We start from the raw sequence: 18,034 nt of genomic DNA on the forward strand, positions 1-18,034 counted from the left end.
TTAGGAGCCTAATTTTTATTTTATTTTATTTTATTTTTTAAGAATTTCTTATTTTTAACATTTTTAGCCATACACAATTTGGGAAAGTTTTTACCCACAGTTTGATCCGTTTAAAATTACAAAAGAGTCATAGTCCATGGAACCATGAGTAGTTTAATATTTTATTATTATTGTTGGAGCCTTAATTGTTGATTTTTACTCTTCATTAAAAGAGTGCATAATACAAAAAAAATTATCTTTTCATTTTCTCCTTCAAATTACTAATAAATTATTTTTTAAATATTTAAATAAGAAGTTTTACAACATATGATAAGAGAAAATATATTTTAAAAATTAAAGAGTCTTAAAATATGTATGATAAGATATATTATGAAAAATAATAATTAGGATAAATTACATAAAATCACAAACCTAAGAGATCTTATTACCCAAAATTCCTTACCTTTTAAAAAAATATTTAAAATTTCGGATTAATTTTATATTTTACTCTTGATACACCTATATCTATATCTATAATCTATATCTATGATATATTAAATGTGTGAAAAACTTTTAGAAAAGTGATTTGAACTTTTTGTCCTTCATTAAAATACCTTTCTTCAGACAAAACTGTCTTTTCACTATTTTTAAATTATTATTTAATTATTTTTATTATATCAACTAGACTCCTACAATATATGGGATTCCTAAAATATATGGAAGAAAAATTAATTAATATTTCTTTTGTAGCATAAAAAATACTCATGAAATAAGATTCTATTGAGGAAATATTTTTATAAACATTGAATACACGTTAAACTAATATCGAACCGATTAGTTGATATGCTTACGACTTACTTGAGATGTGATTACTATTATCGTGATGATTTTATCGTTATTTACAAAAACTGTTACGTTTGACAAGTGTTTTGCCAAAGTTAGAAATATATAGGATGATTTGGTAAGAACTAAAATGTGTTGTACTATTTTGAATATATATTACTTTTAAAATATATGAAAGAAGAATTAATTAATATTTTTTTTTTGTACTGATCAATTAGAAAAAATATTCCTAAAATAGAATAGAAAAATACTCCTAAAATAGTACTCTATTAAGGAAATACTTCTATAAATATTGAGATGCACGTTAAACTACCGAAGAAATCGATTTACTTATTGAAAAAATATAATTGATGTTAATCTAACTTCCTTCATTGTTTGTGTAACATAAGAGAATTCATCGTGTGTGTATATATATTTTTGTTTTCATTCAAGTTATTTTTTAGGGTCAAAATTTTCGCTAAGACAAGACTTATTTTCATCAAAACTGGAGTTTTGTGATCACTATTGTTTTGATGTCTCTGTCACAGTGTTGTTTTGTTACAGTTTACAAGTGGTAGATGAATGCCGATCAGCTTGGATAAATTCTTTTGGTAAAGGTTAGATTTAACTAATTAAATTCTTCAAAAAATGTTAAATTTAATTATTGTATTCATCTTTATTATTTAAACAAATATTCTATTTTCTGAAATGTTTGAATTTAATAAAGTGAGATACACGCGCGAGGCGTGTACACGTGAACTAGTATAGTAAATATACACCTATCATATTTTTATTATCAGAGAGAGTATTTGTGAACTTGGCCCAAGTCATTCGCTCCCTTGACACTCATAATAGCAACGTAATATATAAACTTGTATAAAGTTGAATAAGAACACACCTATTTTGTATAGGATAATACACGCAAAATATCATATATGATGCGAATTAACCACCTAATACACATGTATCAACCCATCCAATTTTATAGTAGTAATTTAATTGCACCCAAAATTTGACTGGGCCACACCTTTGGTGCAACATTGTTAACTTTTTTCTGGGACCACAAGTTACCATTTGTTCAATGTGCTGCTATTAGCTTAGTCTTGACATAATTTGTGACACATATTGGAGCACATTGTATATATAGACTCTTGTGCATCAATGTTTTCCGGATCCCGCAAATGTAATTAGAGATTTCAATGATTGTTAGAAATTTTTGTGCTATGTGTAAAATTTTTTTAAAGACTTCTTCAATTATATCAACTGAACTTTCAAACTTTCAATTGCAAAACAGAAAAGGGGGATTTTGTTGATTGCCATGAAAATCCCTCCAAAGAAACCTCATTTTTTCAAGCCCATTCAGAAAGGTTTCAAGCATGGTCTTGTAAGTAAGCCTTTTTTAAGTTCTTGTCATCTTTCCTTTGTCTAATATATGTTGTATGTATGATATGAAAGTGGAAGAATTCATCCCCCAAAAGACAAAACACTAAAAAATTGAGTACCATAGTTCTTTGAAGTATTTCCTCCGTTTCAATTTGTTTGTCTTAGTACAGAGTTTTAATTAAGATTTTTAGATCTTGTGGTCTTAAAACTAAATATGTATAGAATGAACCAAAACATGTTGAATTTGAAGAAAATGACATTATTTGTAAAATGGACTAAAAATAAAACCAAGACAAATAAATTGAAAAAGAGTGAGTACAATTGTTTAGCTAGGTAGAAAAATAGTACAATTGTCAGGTCCTATACAGAGCAGAATGGTGATTTGAGACAAGTTTATGTTGTATTGCAGACGATACCTACGGGTTTCTTGAAGTATCTGAAGGGATGACATCAAATTGAACATGTAGTACTGAGAAGTGGGGGCAAAAGTTGGCTGGTGAAGGTGAAGGGCTGCCGATTCAAAGCGGGTTGGGCTGCATTTGTAGAAGAACATGATCTGCAATTGGGAGATCTGTTGATTTTCAGACATGAAGGAGATATGGAATTTGAGGTTTCCATCTTTGATTCAAGTCATTGTGACAGAGAGTATGCAGAGTATCTGCAGGAAGAAGAAGGATGTGATAATGTTGAAGAGACTTCCAAGAATTTTAAATTCAAAGGTAACATCTTTAGAATCCGTTTATCTTAACTAGTGGAGGTGAGTGGCGGAGCCTAGATTTCAAGTTTCAACATCTATTATATCAACGTAAAAAAGTAGATGTAATTTTCCGCTAAAGAGGGTGCGGATGCCTTACCTGGCTCCGTCCCTTGTAGTGGCAGTTTCCACCTATATTTTCTCTACCCACCCAAGCCACCTGCAACAACCCCATATTCAACCCGCTCATTTCAAATATGGTTAAATAATCTAGAACTTTTTCAATCCACAATACGATGGGTAATACTGAGTTGGATGAGGTTTCAAATTTGTATGGTTTTCTAGTTTTCCGACTGGTTTAAGCTATTGCCTGCTGTTCCTGATACAACCAGAATTGATCAAGGTGAAGTTGTTAATCTAGGAGCAGAAGCTCGAAGACGATGATTGCTAAATCTAGGAATGAACCGAGAATTGTAGCTGAGGAGAGAAATGTAGAAAAAGAGAGAAGTAATTGATCTTATTTCATGAATGAATCAATTTATATGTTTACAGTGTATTTATAGGCAATCTTAACAGTGTATTTGTAAACTAAGTAACTAATTCTGGGATGGATGTTTAAGTTCCATTCATGTTTCGATTATAATAATTTTTGTCATATTCAATTTTCTTGACATGGATTTCTCTACAATTAACAACTTAATAGGCAAATCGAAGCTCTGCATCATGCCATCAAGCAAGGTGTTTACCCATGCAGATGCCGGTACGCACAACCCTTGTGCTCAATCTCACTTTGAGTGCACTGTCAGTCGATATTGCATTTCAAATAGTTACTTGGTAAGTCTCAGAGCTCATTTTCCCTTTGCCGTTAAGAAACTTCATGCTAAAGGAAACATTTGCACCATTTTGTTATTTTCCCTCCTGTGTATATTGGAGTTATTTGCAGCAAAAATATGAAGTGTATCATATGTGCAAATTGTTATAAACCATTTCAGCGTCTTCCTAAACAATTTGCAATGGAAAACGGTCTCATCAACAAGAAATGTGGTCTGATGATCAGAGATGAAAGACAAAGATCATGGCACTTAAGACTAGCTACCTTCAATTCTAGAGTCCATATATTAGGTGGATGGCGTGAGTTTCTCCTTGCAAATGACTTAAAGGAGGGAGATTATATGATGTTTGAGGTTGTTGCTCATGGAGAAAAACCAATTTGGAAATTTCACAGTAAGTTTTCTCATTTGAGCAACTCTTCTTTCAGTTATCTTTTTACTTTGTTATATACACCATGACACTATATTGCATCTTTGTCAAAATTATTATGTTTGGTTCTCCATACTATCAAATAAATCAAGTCTATCATTAACAGTATCTCTACCTCCAAGGTAGGGGTAAGATCTGTGTACACTCTACCCACCCCAAACCACACTCTGCGGGATTGGGTTTCGTTGTTGGTTTTCCATACTGAAAAAAATGTTCTTCCTAATGCCTCGGATAGTCCATTAACGGTTACCTAGCCCAGGAAAGGAAACGAAAGGGCAATCTGTTGGAGGACCCTCCTTTGCTCTATCTAACTCGGCGTGCGCTCCTTCCGGCCCTGCGAGAAATCAAGCATACAGTTGGAAATTTGAAGTCAAAGATAAGGGATCTTTAGAGTCTGACAGAGATGCAGGTTAGTCCACTTTTTTGGTGATATATTGTTACATAAGTATAATGTTGTAGTTTATGATTTTACAAAGAAATTGGAGCTTCAAAACATTAGTCCAACATATTGTAATGACTGACAAGAACATGAAGAGCATCACAAACAATAATAAACTGCCACGTATTATAGTACAATTAGTTTATACTTGATGAATACCAAATTAATTATCTCAACCTTGAAATAAGCTCAATTTATTATTTGATTAAATTAGTCAAAAGATAGGGTGCGTACTTCTTCTATACTTTAATTGTAAACATCTTGACGTATTTGATTTTTGACATGGATTTGTTACAATTAACAATTTAACAGACAAACCAAACCCGAACATTGTTTCAAGAAGAAAGGCTTTTCCCAACGAAGAATCTGCTACTCACAGCTCTTTCGGTAAATCACATTTTGTGTACATTGTTAAGCCGTATTGCCTTACAAGGAATTACTTGGTGAGTCTGAAAAGGAAATATTTGCATCATTTTCTTTATTTTCCCCTCTTTGTTTATTGGAGTAGTGATACAGTGAAAAACTGTGGTTCGTGCAAATCATTATAACTTATAAACCTTTTCAGTACCTTCCTAAACGATTTGCTCAGGCAAACGGTCTCATCGACAAGAAATGTGGTTTGGTTATTAGAGATGAAAGACATAGATCCTGGGATTTAAGGCTGGGTACCAACAATGCTGGACTCTATATTCGAGGAGGGTGGCGTGAATTCTGTGTTGATAATGACTTGAAGGCGGGAGATTGCATAAAGTTTGAGGTTGTTACTAATGGAGAGAAACCAATCTTGAAATTTCATGGCAAGTTTTCTCATTTAAGCAACCTCTTGTTTCCCTAACAACATTATTTCTTTGTTGTATGCACCTTGTATAAATTTATGTATTGTTGTGTTTGGTTGTTCGAAACTGTAAAAAATGTTCTTCATAAGCAGCTTACATTTTCAAAAATTTACCCAGCCAATGAAGACGTTTTGTGAAATTGTTGTTTTCCTGAATTATTTTCTGCGGAACTAAATTTTGTAGCACAACAGTTTAGTTGTATACCCAAATAGGACCTTATTTATGCACTCCTTTCGTAGATTGTGTATGGAGAGCTTTACATGCTATTGTACTTGCTTTTTTAATAGGTTTCCTTTTAGCTGTTTTTGCTTGTTATAAGAATAGTGTTTCATCTTTCATAGGCTATAATCCAAAGTAAAGGGCCAGTTTTCTAGGTTTATTCACTCAAGTTTATATGTTGAGTCATCTAATTAAGGCCCTTTCCCAGGTTCCATCTGGCTAAGTTTTCATATTTTGTTATTTAAAAAATTTTTAAAAAATTCATATGGGTTAAACAGTATTTAACAATTTTTTTTTAATATATATATATATACACATACATACATACACGCGCTCTACAAAGTTGTAAGGTCTGCATACATGGTACCCTCCCTAGACACCGCTTGTGGGATTACTCTGGATATGTTGTTTCTTAGTTCTGTAAAATCTCTTTCTTGTGAATGTGGTGTTTTGGTTAGTTCAGATGGTCTTCTGTCCATTTCCAAGAATCAGTCTGGATTCATGCCGGGATGATCAACTACGGAAATCATCCATCTTGTGAGGAGATTGATGGAGAAATACCGGGAAAGAAAGAGGGACTTGCATATAGTGTTCATTGACCTTGAAAAGTCCCAACACAAAGTCTCAAGGGAAGTTCTCTGGAGATGCGTGGAGGTTAGAGGCATACCGGTGGCTTATATTAGGGCGATAAAGGACAAATATTATGGATCTAAAACGCATGTTAGAACGGTAGGTGGAGACTTGGAGCACTTCTAAGTGGAAATGGGGTTGCACCAGGGATCAGTTCTCAAATAACGCGGAATATTCAAGATGAGGTGCCTGGTATTTGTTATTTGCAGATGACATTGTACTATAGATGGGACGCGTAATGGTGTTAATGCTAGGTCAGAGACGCGGAGACAAACTCTGGAGGCTAAAGGATTCAAGTTGAGTTGGACCAGAACATTTGGAGTGCAAATTCAGCGAGGGGCAACATAAGGCAAGCATCGAAGTGAGGCTTGACACAGAGGCTATTACCTGGAGAGACAGTTTCAAGTATCTTGGGTCTAGCATCCAGGGAAGTGGAGACACTGACGATGATATCATGCATCACACTGGTACAATGTGGATGAAGTAGAGGCTTTCCTTGGAGTCTTGTGCGATAAGAAGATACCACCGAAATCTAAAGGTAAGTTTTGTAGAGTAGTGGTTAGACTGACGCTGTTGTATGGCGCTAAGTTTTGGCCAATCGAAACTCCCATGTTCATAAGATGCATGTTGTGGATATGAGGATATAGAGGTGGATGTGTAGTCACACTTGGTGTGATAAGATTAGAAATGAGGATATTCGAGATAACGTGGGAGTGGCCTCCATGGTGGACAAGATGAGGGAAGCGAATTGAGATTGTTTGGACGTGTAAAGAGGCAAAGTGCAGACACCTAGTAAGGAGATGCGAGAGGTCGGATATAGTAGGTATAAGCCTATAAGGAGAGGTAAAGGTAGACCGAAGAAGTAGTGGGGATAGGTGATTAGATAGGAATAACGTTACCGAGGACATGACCTTAGATAAGAGGGTGTTGAGGACATGTATTAAGGTAGAAGGTTAGTAAGGCAGGAGTGTTGTCGTGTTTTTCAAGGGGTTAGGCTTGTAGGTGTTTATTGTTGTACTAGTCGTAATATTGTAGTCCTTTCTTGTGAAATCTGTTAGTCTATTGTGTTTTGATTATCGAGTTATTTTATTGTTGTTCTTGTTCTTTCTTTGAGATTTTGCACTTTTTCCATTGTTAGTTGCTATATTGTCTTCAATTGTACTTAGAATTGCTACACTTGAGCCAAGTGTCTTTTGGAAACAACTTCTCTACCTCCACGAGGTAGTGGTAAGGCGTGGATATACTCTACCCTCCCCAGGCCTTACTTGTGTGATTTCACTGGGTACATCATTGTTGTTGTTGTTGTAAGGTGGTCTTTGGTTAGTTCTTTCTCAACCCTTCTAGACTGTCAGTTTTTGTAATTCTTTAAAATTTTTGCTTTAAGAACAAGAGATGCAATATTTTTTGATGATAAAAAAGAAGAGATACAACATTTTAGTAGGTAAAAACACTTTTAGATGTTTTAAACTCTACTGAAATATATCGTCAAACAAAACCCCAGCATCAAGTCATGCATGTCCCTATGCAGGAGCTGGCACTCACAAGCCTTTTGGTCAATCTCATTTTGTATGCATTCTTAGACCTTATTGCTTCGTCAGTGATTCATTGGTAAGTCTAAAATTTACTTTAAGAAGTTCCTTCGAGAATACCATTTCCCCCTCTTTGTTTCTTGGTGAAAATATGCAGTATAGCACTCTTTGATTGTCTGTGCAATTGGTTATAAACCGTTTCAGGTCATTCCTACAAAAGTTGCACTTGCAAATGGTCTCTCCAACAAGAGATGCGGTTTGATTATTAGAGATGAAAGGGAAAGATCGTGGAATGTTAAGTTACATTCTTCTGGCAATAGTGTATATATCACAGGTGGATGGCATGAATTCCGTGATGCAAATTGCTTAAAGGAAGGAGATTGCATAATGTTTGAGGTTGTTTCTAATGGAAACACACCAATATGGAAATACAATGGTAAGTTTCCTCATTTAAGCACGACTTGTTTTGCGATTATCTTAATATGCACATAAGTTATGACTCCTTTTGGTATATGTCTTGGATGAAGCAACTTTCTTAAATGGACAAAAGTACTTTGCATTCTAAGACTGCATAATTCCTTGTCAATTTAGTCTAAGTTTCAGTGTCTGTTTTATACAATTCAATCTCAGAACTAAGGCTATGTTTTGTTTTTACACATTGTAGGTAAATTTTTTGGGAATTTAAGGATGCCAAACATCACAGAAGCCACTGACAGGATAATTTGAAGTAGTTGGTGAAGCAAGTGGATGTACAAAATTTGATATGGATTTTTTGAAATATATCTGTGCATTGTTTCCAAAATGATCCCATAACTCGGTTCGGTATTGTGAGGAGATCAAATTCTTTTAAGGACAAAGTAGACCATGTGGGATCGGAAATCATTCAAAAGTTGTTTACGTTTTCACAGGTTCCGTGGAAACGTTGCGTACAATAAACTCGTGGTTCGACCCTTCTCCAAACCCTCACATAGAGGGAGCTTTAGTGCAATGAGCTGTCCTTTTTATTTGTTTCCAAGACAATAGATGACAAGCATAAAGAATGTAGCTTTATATATGTGTGTGTGAGTATTTAGATGCAATGATTATTTGTTCTAAGCATGTATATTTTCTTTTCCTAGCCAAATATGTAAAAATATATTTGATTACAATGTCGTTATCTTTAACAAAATAAAAAATTTATAATTAATATATTCTTAATGAAATGTTTGTTTTACATAAAAAATGATAGCTTTAAATAATCATGGAACTTAAAAGGTTAAAAATCTATATCTATAATCTATAATATATATAATATATTAAAAGTGTGAAGATCATTAGAAAAGTTATTTGAACTTTTTGTCCTTCATTAAAAGTCTCCGCTATAAATAAAATCATCTTTTCACATTATTATTTTATTATTTAATTATATTTATAATATTAATTCCTAAAATATATAAAACTAATAATTTCTAAAATATATTAAAATATAATATAATATATGGCAATCCCTCCCCCCATTTTCATGTTATGATCCTAAAAGGAAATTAAAGCTACCTTAAATACTTTCGTTAGTTAAAAACATAATATACTACCTTAAATAATTTAATAACACAATTGATTGTTACGTTTTTCAAAAGACAAAAAAAAAATTCCTTATTTAAAGAATCCTTTTCTTAGAATAAAAGAATTTGAACTTCTATAAATTGATTATTATTCCTTTCACATCAATCTAGAGATATTATTCTCCCAATATTACAGTTTTTTTTTATATCAGTCATATGTAGATTTAATTTATTACAAATTATATTTTTATAATTTTTTTTGTTATCATTGTTCAAAATTTCTTTGTTTCTTGAAGATATAACGAAAAATTAAATAATAAATATTTATATTATTCTTCATCTTTCTCTATTTTTTTCTATTTTGTGTTGTAGGAATATGCATTTCAACAATTTAGAATCAGGTATTTCAGTTATATTTTTTATAAATTTTGCACCGTTAGGCTATCACTTTATAATTTTTTTATGATTTATAGTCAAAGAATTCTAAAATATATGATGAATAACTTTCTCTTTTTTTTTTATTGTCATTCAAGTTTTTTTATTGTTTCTTGTTGATGTAAATAAAAATTAAAGAATAAATATGTGTATTATTCTTCTTCTTTCTCGATTTTTCTATTGATAATAAATGCTTTTTTTTTTTTTCTATTTGTGTTGCAGGGGTATGCAGTTTCTCAAAGGTTTATATCCAAATATTTTTTCATGTATAATTCTATAAATTTTGTATTGTTAGACTATGACTTTATGATTTTCTCTATGATTAATAATTAAAGAATCTTAAAATATATGATAGTAGGAAAATAATTAATTTAGTTCAAATTTTTTTTGTTATTTTAATAATTTGTTTGTACACGGAAAAGGGGTATTACTAATTTCATAACGTGTATTGTAAAATTAATTATAGTAAAACACATAAATAAAAAAGAAGTGACATAGAGAAAGTCTTAAATAGTAAAGAAAAATAAAAATTTTCATAGTTTGGTGACTTTCTTTGAAGTAAAAATTTTTGAATTTGAATTTTTAGAAATTAGAATCATTCCTTTTTGCGACAATATGACAAGAAACAAAAATAGGTTAAAGTGATTTTTGAGAAAAAAATGTGATGATGAGTTATCATATTTTTCTTTAAGTATATTTTTTATCTTAAAAGTTTTATGTTATTTTTTAAAAAAGTTGTTTACTTAGTACTCTAACATACACACAATAATTATTTTTTTATAAAAATTTATTATTAATTAACACGAGATACACGTATATTTGACTAATAAATCTAAAAATTAATGTGACATGGACAAGAAAATTTATGTTGGTTGCGTTGAAGAGATTTTTAGGTATATGTACATCAGTTTAACTTGTTTCCACTGACTGTGGAATTTTTTTTTTACAGAGTCACACTTATTTTTTTTGCCTTTATTTAATAAAATACAAATATTATTAGTATTATAAGGCAATTAAAACTCTTAATTTTATTTTACAGGGTTTGTTTATGATTTTTATTTACTTACCGTAAATGGGAAGATTTCATCATTCTCGTTTTATTTTATTATTCTTACTTTTACGTTTCTCATCGTTGTTTCTTCTTCAATACCATTTAAACAACCACGAACATTCACCATTATATTTTTGAAGAACTTCTCCAGTTGAATAATATAGTTTACACTTTTAAGCTATATTTGTTTTTCAATCTAACAAACATTAGTTATATGATGCAGGAGAAAAATACAGAAGACATTGGAGCTTAACATGAGGAAGTAGAAAATAACTCTATGGCAGTCGTACCATTTACTCCCCAATTCGGAGATGAAGAATCAAGAGTGCCATATATCAGTATGAAGTTTCAATCACCTGATGTTGCATATAAGTTTTATCTTGATTATGCTCATCGTAGTGTTTTTAATGTGCGTAAAAATCGAATCAGTAGATCAAGAACAGATAAATCAATAATAGATCAAGAATTTGTTTGTTCAAAAGAAGAATTTCGCTAAAAAAAAAGTCCCAAAAATAATATGCAACAAGATGAAACTAGAGAACGGTGTAAAGTGATGATATATTTGTTAAAGAAAGAAGAAGAAAAAGGGGTTGTTGCTAGGTTGGTCTCAAACCATAATTATGAACTTGCTTCTCCATATCGTCAAAAATTCTTACGGTCGAAAAGAAAAAATGTCGGAGGCTCAAAAGAATTTTATTGATTTATTAGATAATTTAGGTGTTTGTTCTAGTAAAATTGCATCGATATTAATTACTCAGGGCAGGGGGTGTAGAGAATCTCAATTTAACTGGACGAGAGATTCAAAATTATTTAACTACCAAAAGGCAAAAGAATCTTGAGAAAGGAGATGTTCAATTGATGTTGAAGTACTTTCAAAAACGCCAATCTGAAAGCCCAGACTTCTTTTATGCAATACAAATGGATGTAGAAGGCCACTTAGCTAATTGTTTTTGGGTTGATGCTCGGTCTAGGATAGTTTATAAAAACTTTCATGATGTTGTCATTTTTTATCCTACATACTTGACAAACAGATATAAGATGCCTTTTCTCCCATTTACCGGAGTCAATAATCATTTTCAATCCATTTTATTTGATTGTACTCTTCTTTGGAATAAAACTCAAGAAACTTTTGAGTAGTTACTTCACACGTGGAAAGAAGCAATGTTTGGTGTTGTGCCTCGTACAATTATCACGGATCAGGATGCTGCAGTAACAAATGCAATCGCAAATGTGTTTCCAAATTGTGCACATCTTTTTTGCATGTGGCATATTGAGAAGAAAATTCTTGAATATTTAAGCCATGTCTATCATGAATTTGATGATTGCAAAACTAAGTTTAGTATGTGTCTACATGGTACTACCACGCCTGAGGAATTTGAAGCTACTTGGACTGATATTATCAAAACATATAATTTAGAAGAAAATAGTTGGTTGTAAAGAATATATAAAATTTGTGAAAAATGAATTCCCAGCATATGTGAGAAGGAACTTTTATGCTGGAATGTCAACAACTCAAAGAGGTGAGAGTATGAACAATTTTTTTAAGGATTATCAAAATTCTAGTACACCAATGAGTGTATTTGTAGCGCAATATGATAAAATTGTTGATGCGAGGTATGATAAAATAAGGGAGAAAGAATAGAAGACAAAACATTCGAAGGCTATTTTGAAGACTTTATATCCGTTGTACAATGAAGCATCAAAGATATATACCAGAAAAATATTTCAAAAATTTTAAGAAGAAGTAATTCAGTCTCAAAAATTTATTTCAGAAAAGATTGAGGTTTGGGATGGAATACATTTCTATAAAATTCATTTGTTTGAGAAACAAACACCTGCATACATTATTAGATTAAACCTTATACTGAAAAATGCTACTTGTTCTTGTTGTAAGTTTGAGTTCATGGGAATCTTATGTAGGCATGTGCTTGTAGTATTTATAAAGAAATAAATTTACTCACTTCCACCATGTTATCTGTTGAATCGGTGGACAAGATATGCAACTAAAGAGAAAGTTGACGATATTTCAACTGACAAATCGCATATTAACAATTTAAAACCTTCCTCTATGTGGTTCAATAACATTATGATGCATGTTCTTGGCCTCTCCGAACGAGCTACACGGTCTAAAAGGCATTATAAGTTTGTGTATCAAATATTGTCCCAACTATGTGAAGAACTTGATGAACTTCCTTACGAGGCTGAGAATAATAATATATATGATGGTCTAGTTAACGAGTCAAATATATTAAAACACAAGCGAGCAAAGACAACACACTATCTTGCTTGACCCTCTATGTGTGATAACTAAAGGACGCCCTAATTCTTTGAGAACTAAAAGTGGTCTTGAAAGTTCTTTGAAGGTCAAAAAAAAGTTCTGCAAAAAAATAAAAAGGGCAAGTCTTAAAAGTTCGAAAGACGACAAGGACAAAGGCAAAGACAAAGACAAGGGAAAGGGCAAGGGAGTAAGGTAATCTCACTTTATATGATGTTACACTTAATATTGTCACTTTTGTAACTTTATATTTGATGTACAGTTCAAGCTCTAATGTTGAAGTGGAACCTAAAGGCACACCACCACCACTTCGTACAACTTCTACAGTGGTAATTTTTTTTTTTGTAGTTCTTGTCTTTGTCAATTAAAATTTCTTCTCTTGTATCTTTATATATTACCTAATATTTTTTTTTTAAAAAGCAATTTTAATCATATTAAAATTCATTTCAAGAAAAAATTTACATCGGTTGCAGTGGATATACCGCTTCATTCACGGTAGGTTTTGTTCTTGCCATATTATCCCATATACTATAAAGTGTTTGAAGGCCTATGTATATCAAAATGACCTTTCAATATAATTTTTCAGGATTTGATGAGAACAACTTCATTTCCATACCGACAAGATTTATGATTTATGAAAAACTTGAAGTTTAAAGCTTCCAGACTCATGAAGAAACAAGCAGCTACATTTATTTCTTTTCCTTTTAGTAGAAAATAATCCTAGATTCTGAAGTACAATATTGTTCAAGATTTTGTATAAGATTTTACTCGCAATTTACAATTTTAACTCTATATTTGAGCTTTATATTCTTGACTGTGTGTTTATCTACTTACATGACTTTTGCAATTGCTGCAATCCTCTATTTTGATTTTTCACTAAATATAGCAGTGGTTTATATTTTTTTTTGCAAACTGTTAGTTATGTTATAATAGACCTTACAAGATTGTTGTAACGCCCCGATTTTCTGAACCGGAATGCTACACGGTGCTCATGACCCCAAAGGACCACAAGCTAACCCATGGCTGATATTTGTACCTGTACACTGCATAATATAACATGATAATGCGGAAACATGCACCGAAAGGCCATAAGGCTCAATACTAAACATAACTGAATAATGTAACATCTGTATGGGGTAATAGAATACCCAAAACAAAACTGAGAAAACTTAAGCCTGAAAACATGATAGTTTGTATCTAGTCTGCATCTAGTCTGAAAGCCTCTACTGTCTGAATAATCTTAATAAGGAGTTGATGGGACATGTCCCCAACTAACTCCGTCTAATAAACTGACTAATGAGATAATAAAGAAATAATCATGTCCTCGAAGAATAAGGACTCACTTCTGACTCTGACTGCTGAAAACTGGAATCTACTGCTGATCTGGAACTCGTGTCTCTAAACCTATCGTGTAACATAAAAAGAAAGCACCATAGCGCAAATGCATCAGTACAATAGAATGCACTGAGTATACATGTGAGGTAGGCTATATGCAAGGGTTTGCATGCATACTTATGCTAACTGACTGTCTAATATGAATGTGAGAATACATGCATAGGTATGTAATTGTAACTGAAACCATGATAACGTGATTTCTGAATCTGACTACTAATAACATGACATGACTGATAACTGATATAACTGATAGCATGAATAACTAAATTTGAATATAACTGATAACATGGGCGACTGTATCTGACAGTTCTGAATTTGATGGAACTATCTGAGTTCCGTACTGTATTATGAGTTGACTGTATCTGACAGTCCTAAATTTTGAAGAACTATCTGAGTTTTATTACTGAGACTGATTGACTGTATTTGACAGTTCTGATTCTGTAACATGAAACTGTGGGAAGTAGTATTTAACCGACATGCCCCTGATATGCCATTATGGCTGAGTTGGGTTCCAATCTGTAACCCCAATTGGAAGGGTGTCAATATCTCGCTATTGGTAAGAACAAGCTATGGGTGATCCTCATCTGATAGTGTCCCCTATACGAGAACGGTGGGGCCCTTACTTGACAGTGCTAATCCACCTCATCAACCCTCATCGACAGTGTTGATGTCTCAACCTATGCTGGCTACATAGTTCTGAAACGCAAGGATGACTGCTAAGGATCACACCTTCATCTGATAGTGTGTGTCCCCATCCTTGGGTTTGTTCGGTGCTAATTTCTACTCCCATCTGAATGGACACTGAACATGATTTACTGAACTGAACATGAGCTGAAATACTGAATTCTGTTGACTGACAGAATACTACTGATATCTGACAACTGACTGAATCATGCGATCATGGAGAGTTCCTGAGTCATAAGACTGTCTGAAGTCTAAGGATTCATAACTTGACTGAGAGTACCGTGAAAACATGACATGACTCTAAGCACACAACTAATGTTTAGGGTACAAGTACCCCTAGGACTCGATGGAAGGAAACTGACAGCGCATGACTTACTTGAATACATAATAATCACCATGACACATTTATTGAAGCATTTCATCAAACATCTAATAGGCATAAGCTTGTACATTCATGGAGATTTCATAATATCATGCTAGTTAGGCAATTTTCCTTCATCTAGGCATTTACTTAAACATATTGTAGGCATGGTTCATGTAAACATCATTGTATAATAATTAAACTTCATGGTTCCAATCTAATTTCATCATTAAAGGGTTTAAGTCTTAGGGTTGCCTAAATCTATGGCTACAAAAATTAAACCCACATAGAAATTATCGACAATTATGGAGTAGAATCCAATTTCTTATTTATCAACATGAACATGAGCAGCCAAATCACGAAAACATAAAGAAAATCCATAACTTGTAGTTGAAAAAGGTATTCTTGGACTTTATGAACGAAAGAGGTCCATGAATGAACACTATGCATATCTTAGTTCGTGATTTCGTGAAGATTGACGGTAAAACCTTCTTGAATTTGAATCCCCAATAGAAACCCTAACTTGTTCTTGAGAGAAACTAGTATATTTTGGGTGAAAAGTAGTTGAATCACGTGTTAAAGGGCTTAAATAGGGTGGAAAGTTGACCCTTTTAACCCTGGACGCGTAATTTAATTTCAGTAAAATTTTCCCGAACTGGGCCCCTAGCGCGACGCGGCATTATCGTGCCATGTCACTGGAAATTGACAATTGAGAAATTGAGGGATGGCGCGACGCGGAGCCATCGCATTGCCCCTTCCTTCGTGACCTGGAACTTTGGCGCGACGCGGGGAAATCGCACCGAGACACTGGAAAAGGACAATTCCGAATTTGAGCCCTGGCTCAATGCGCCATAATCGCGGACCCCTACTAGAATTTTCCTCTTGGGGCGCGGCGTGCCATTGACTTATATGGCACTATTTTACGACGGGAACTTGAAATAGTCATAACTTCTTACCCGATTATCGGATTTAAGCGAATCATATATCGATGAAAAGCTTATTGAATTTCCCACATGACAAAAAGTGAAAATATTGAAAATTACTCATGTAATAATCATCATTCACTTTAGAAACTAATACTAATCATTCTTGGAACGAAATTAGGTAGAAAAATTCGGGGTATTACAATTGTATGTTGTCCAGCGTCACAAAACTGGAGTATGCAACGGGAGTGTGTATGTGCGCACCAACATATTTCTCCATTTGAATATTTCAGCTGTGTGGGACATGAAATAACGTGAGTTAGATAATAACCACAGCTTATGCAAAAGTCAATTGTAAGCATTTCGGCACCACAAACACACTATTTTAGCCCAAACAAAAATCAATTCAATTTCTCTTTCATTTAGTTAAATTAAGAAACCAACAGTTGCAATATTTTTTCATAAAAAACACCAATGATCCCAAGTCGTACTAGCTGAACAAATCTCAGCAGAGGTTTTATACTATCTAGTATTCATATTTACATTTTAGTACATAGTTTCTCAGTTTCATGTAATGCAAAGCGACTACTGCGATCACGCTATTAAGCCTGTTGCTTCGAAATTGCTATCTGACACAAGTTGTTTCAACATAGAAACTTTCCTTTTCTATTTCATTTGCTTGCTTCTTGGGGATGCAGGGAAGGTCTATTAGCAACTCACTTTAACAGGTCGTTTGGTAGGAGGGTTAAGGATAACTAATCTCGGAATTAATTTAGAAAATAAGCTTATTCCATGTTTGGTCGGCAATAGTGGTAGAAAAAACTACCAGCTAGACCTATTTTAACCTGCGGAAACTCAAATTTCTTAAAAAACAACATCGAACTAGTAAATGAAATTCTTTGCATTCTGCAATGACCGGTGAGTCCCACGATGTGTAGTAAACTAATGGACTAGACATAGAAAATGTGTAGTAGAGAAATACATACTTGTTCTAAACGTTGGAAGCATTCCCAGACTCGTGTACTGGCCCCCTTTACCTTTGGAGCTTGCATACGGACAGCTGCATGAAATTACTTGAATTTGAGAAAGAAGGATAACCAGCTGCAAGGAAAATGATGGCTATGAAAATTACCCGAAATCTAATGTCAGAGTGATTTTTTCATATATTTTTCACGGATTCAAAGGAGGATATTCATCATGAGTTATACTTCTGCATCCTAAGTTCAAAACAGTAAAAATATAGATAAGTCACTGCCACATTTGGCAATGACTAAAATATTACAACATATTAGGGTTCTCAAAATAGATATTACTATTTCTCTCCTTTCTAAGGGAAAAAATGTTTGTTTAAATGAAAGAGATTGACCAGTACCACTAACCAACAAAGAAAAAATATAGTACATGTTGAGTAGAAACAGAATGTGCCACAAAACAGAACCAAAATAAAATGTATATTCTCTTCATCGATCTGTCACAAAATGTTGAACTCTTTGCAGTGATAAAATGTATATTCTTTTCATCAAAAGCACTGTATATGGAGACATAGCTTTACAAATTCTCAAAATAATAAAAAAGCTT

The 18,034-nt window shown here is 33.0% G+C and overlaps 1 protein-coding gene across 6 annotated transcripts; it reads left to right on the forward strand.

Annotated features, from left to right (window-relative positions):
• Positions 1-1,833: 1,833 nt before the first annotated feature.
• LOC107859765 (putative B3 domain-containing protein REM15) lies at positions 1,834-8,985 on the forward strand. 6 transcript variants are annotated; one of them, XM_047407151.1, is made up of 11 exons: positions 1,834-1,984; positions 2,096-2,189; positions 2,594-2,903; positions 3,582-3,712; positions 3,871-4,102; positions 4,398-4,547; positions 4,890-5,020; positions 5,143-5,374; positions 7,791-7,870; positions 7,996-8,227; positions 8,456-8,985. In XM_047407151.1, exons 3-11 carry the CDS (start codon positions 2,783-2,785, stop codon positions 8,515-8,517), a joined length of 1,371 nt encoding a protein of 456 aa, XP_047263107.1. In that variant the 5' UTR covers positions 1,834-1,984; positions 2,096-2,189; positions 2,594-2,782; the 3' UTR covers positions 8,518-8,985. The 6 variants fall into 6 exon arrangements, with proteins under 6 accessions (XP_047263107.1, XP_047263106.1, XP_047263109.1 ...); XM_047407150.1 differs by having other exon boundaries at positions 2,096-2,185; XM_047407153.1 differs by adding an exon at positions 3,300-3,385 and having other exon boundaries at positions 1,908-2,185.
• The last annotated feature ends 9,049 nt before the right edge of the window (positions 8,986-18,034 follow it).

The sequence above is a fragment of the Capsicum annuum genome, chromosome 2 (assembly GCF_002878395.1).
Source record: "Capsicum annuum cultivar UCD-10X-F1 chromosome 2, UCD10Xv1.1, whole genome shotgun sequence".
NCBI classification, from domain to species: domain Eukaryota; kingdom Viridiplantae; phylum Streptophyta; class Magnoliopsida; order Solanales; family Solanaceae; genus Capsicum; species Capsicum annuum.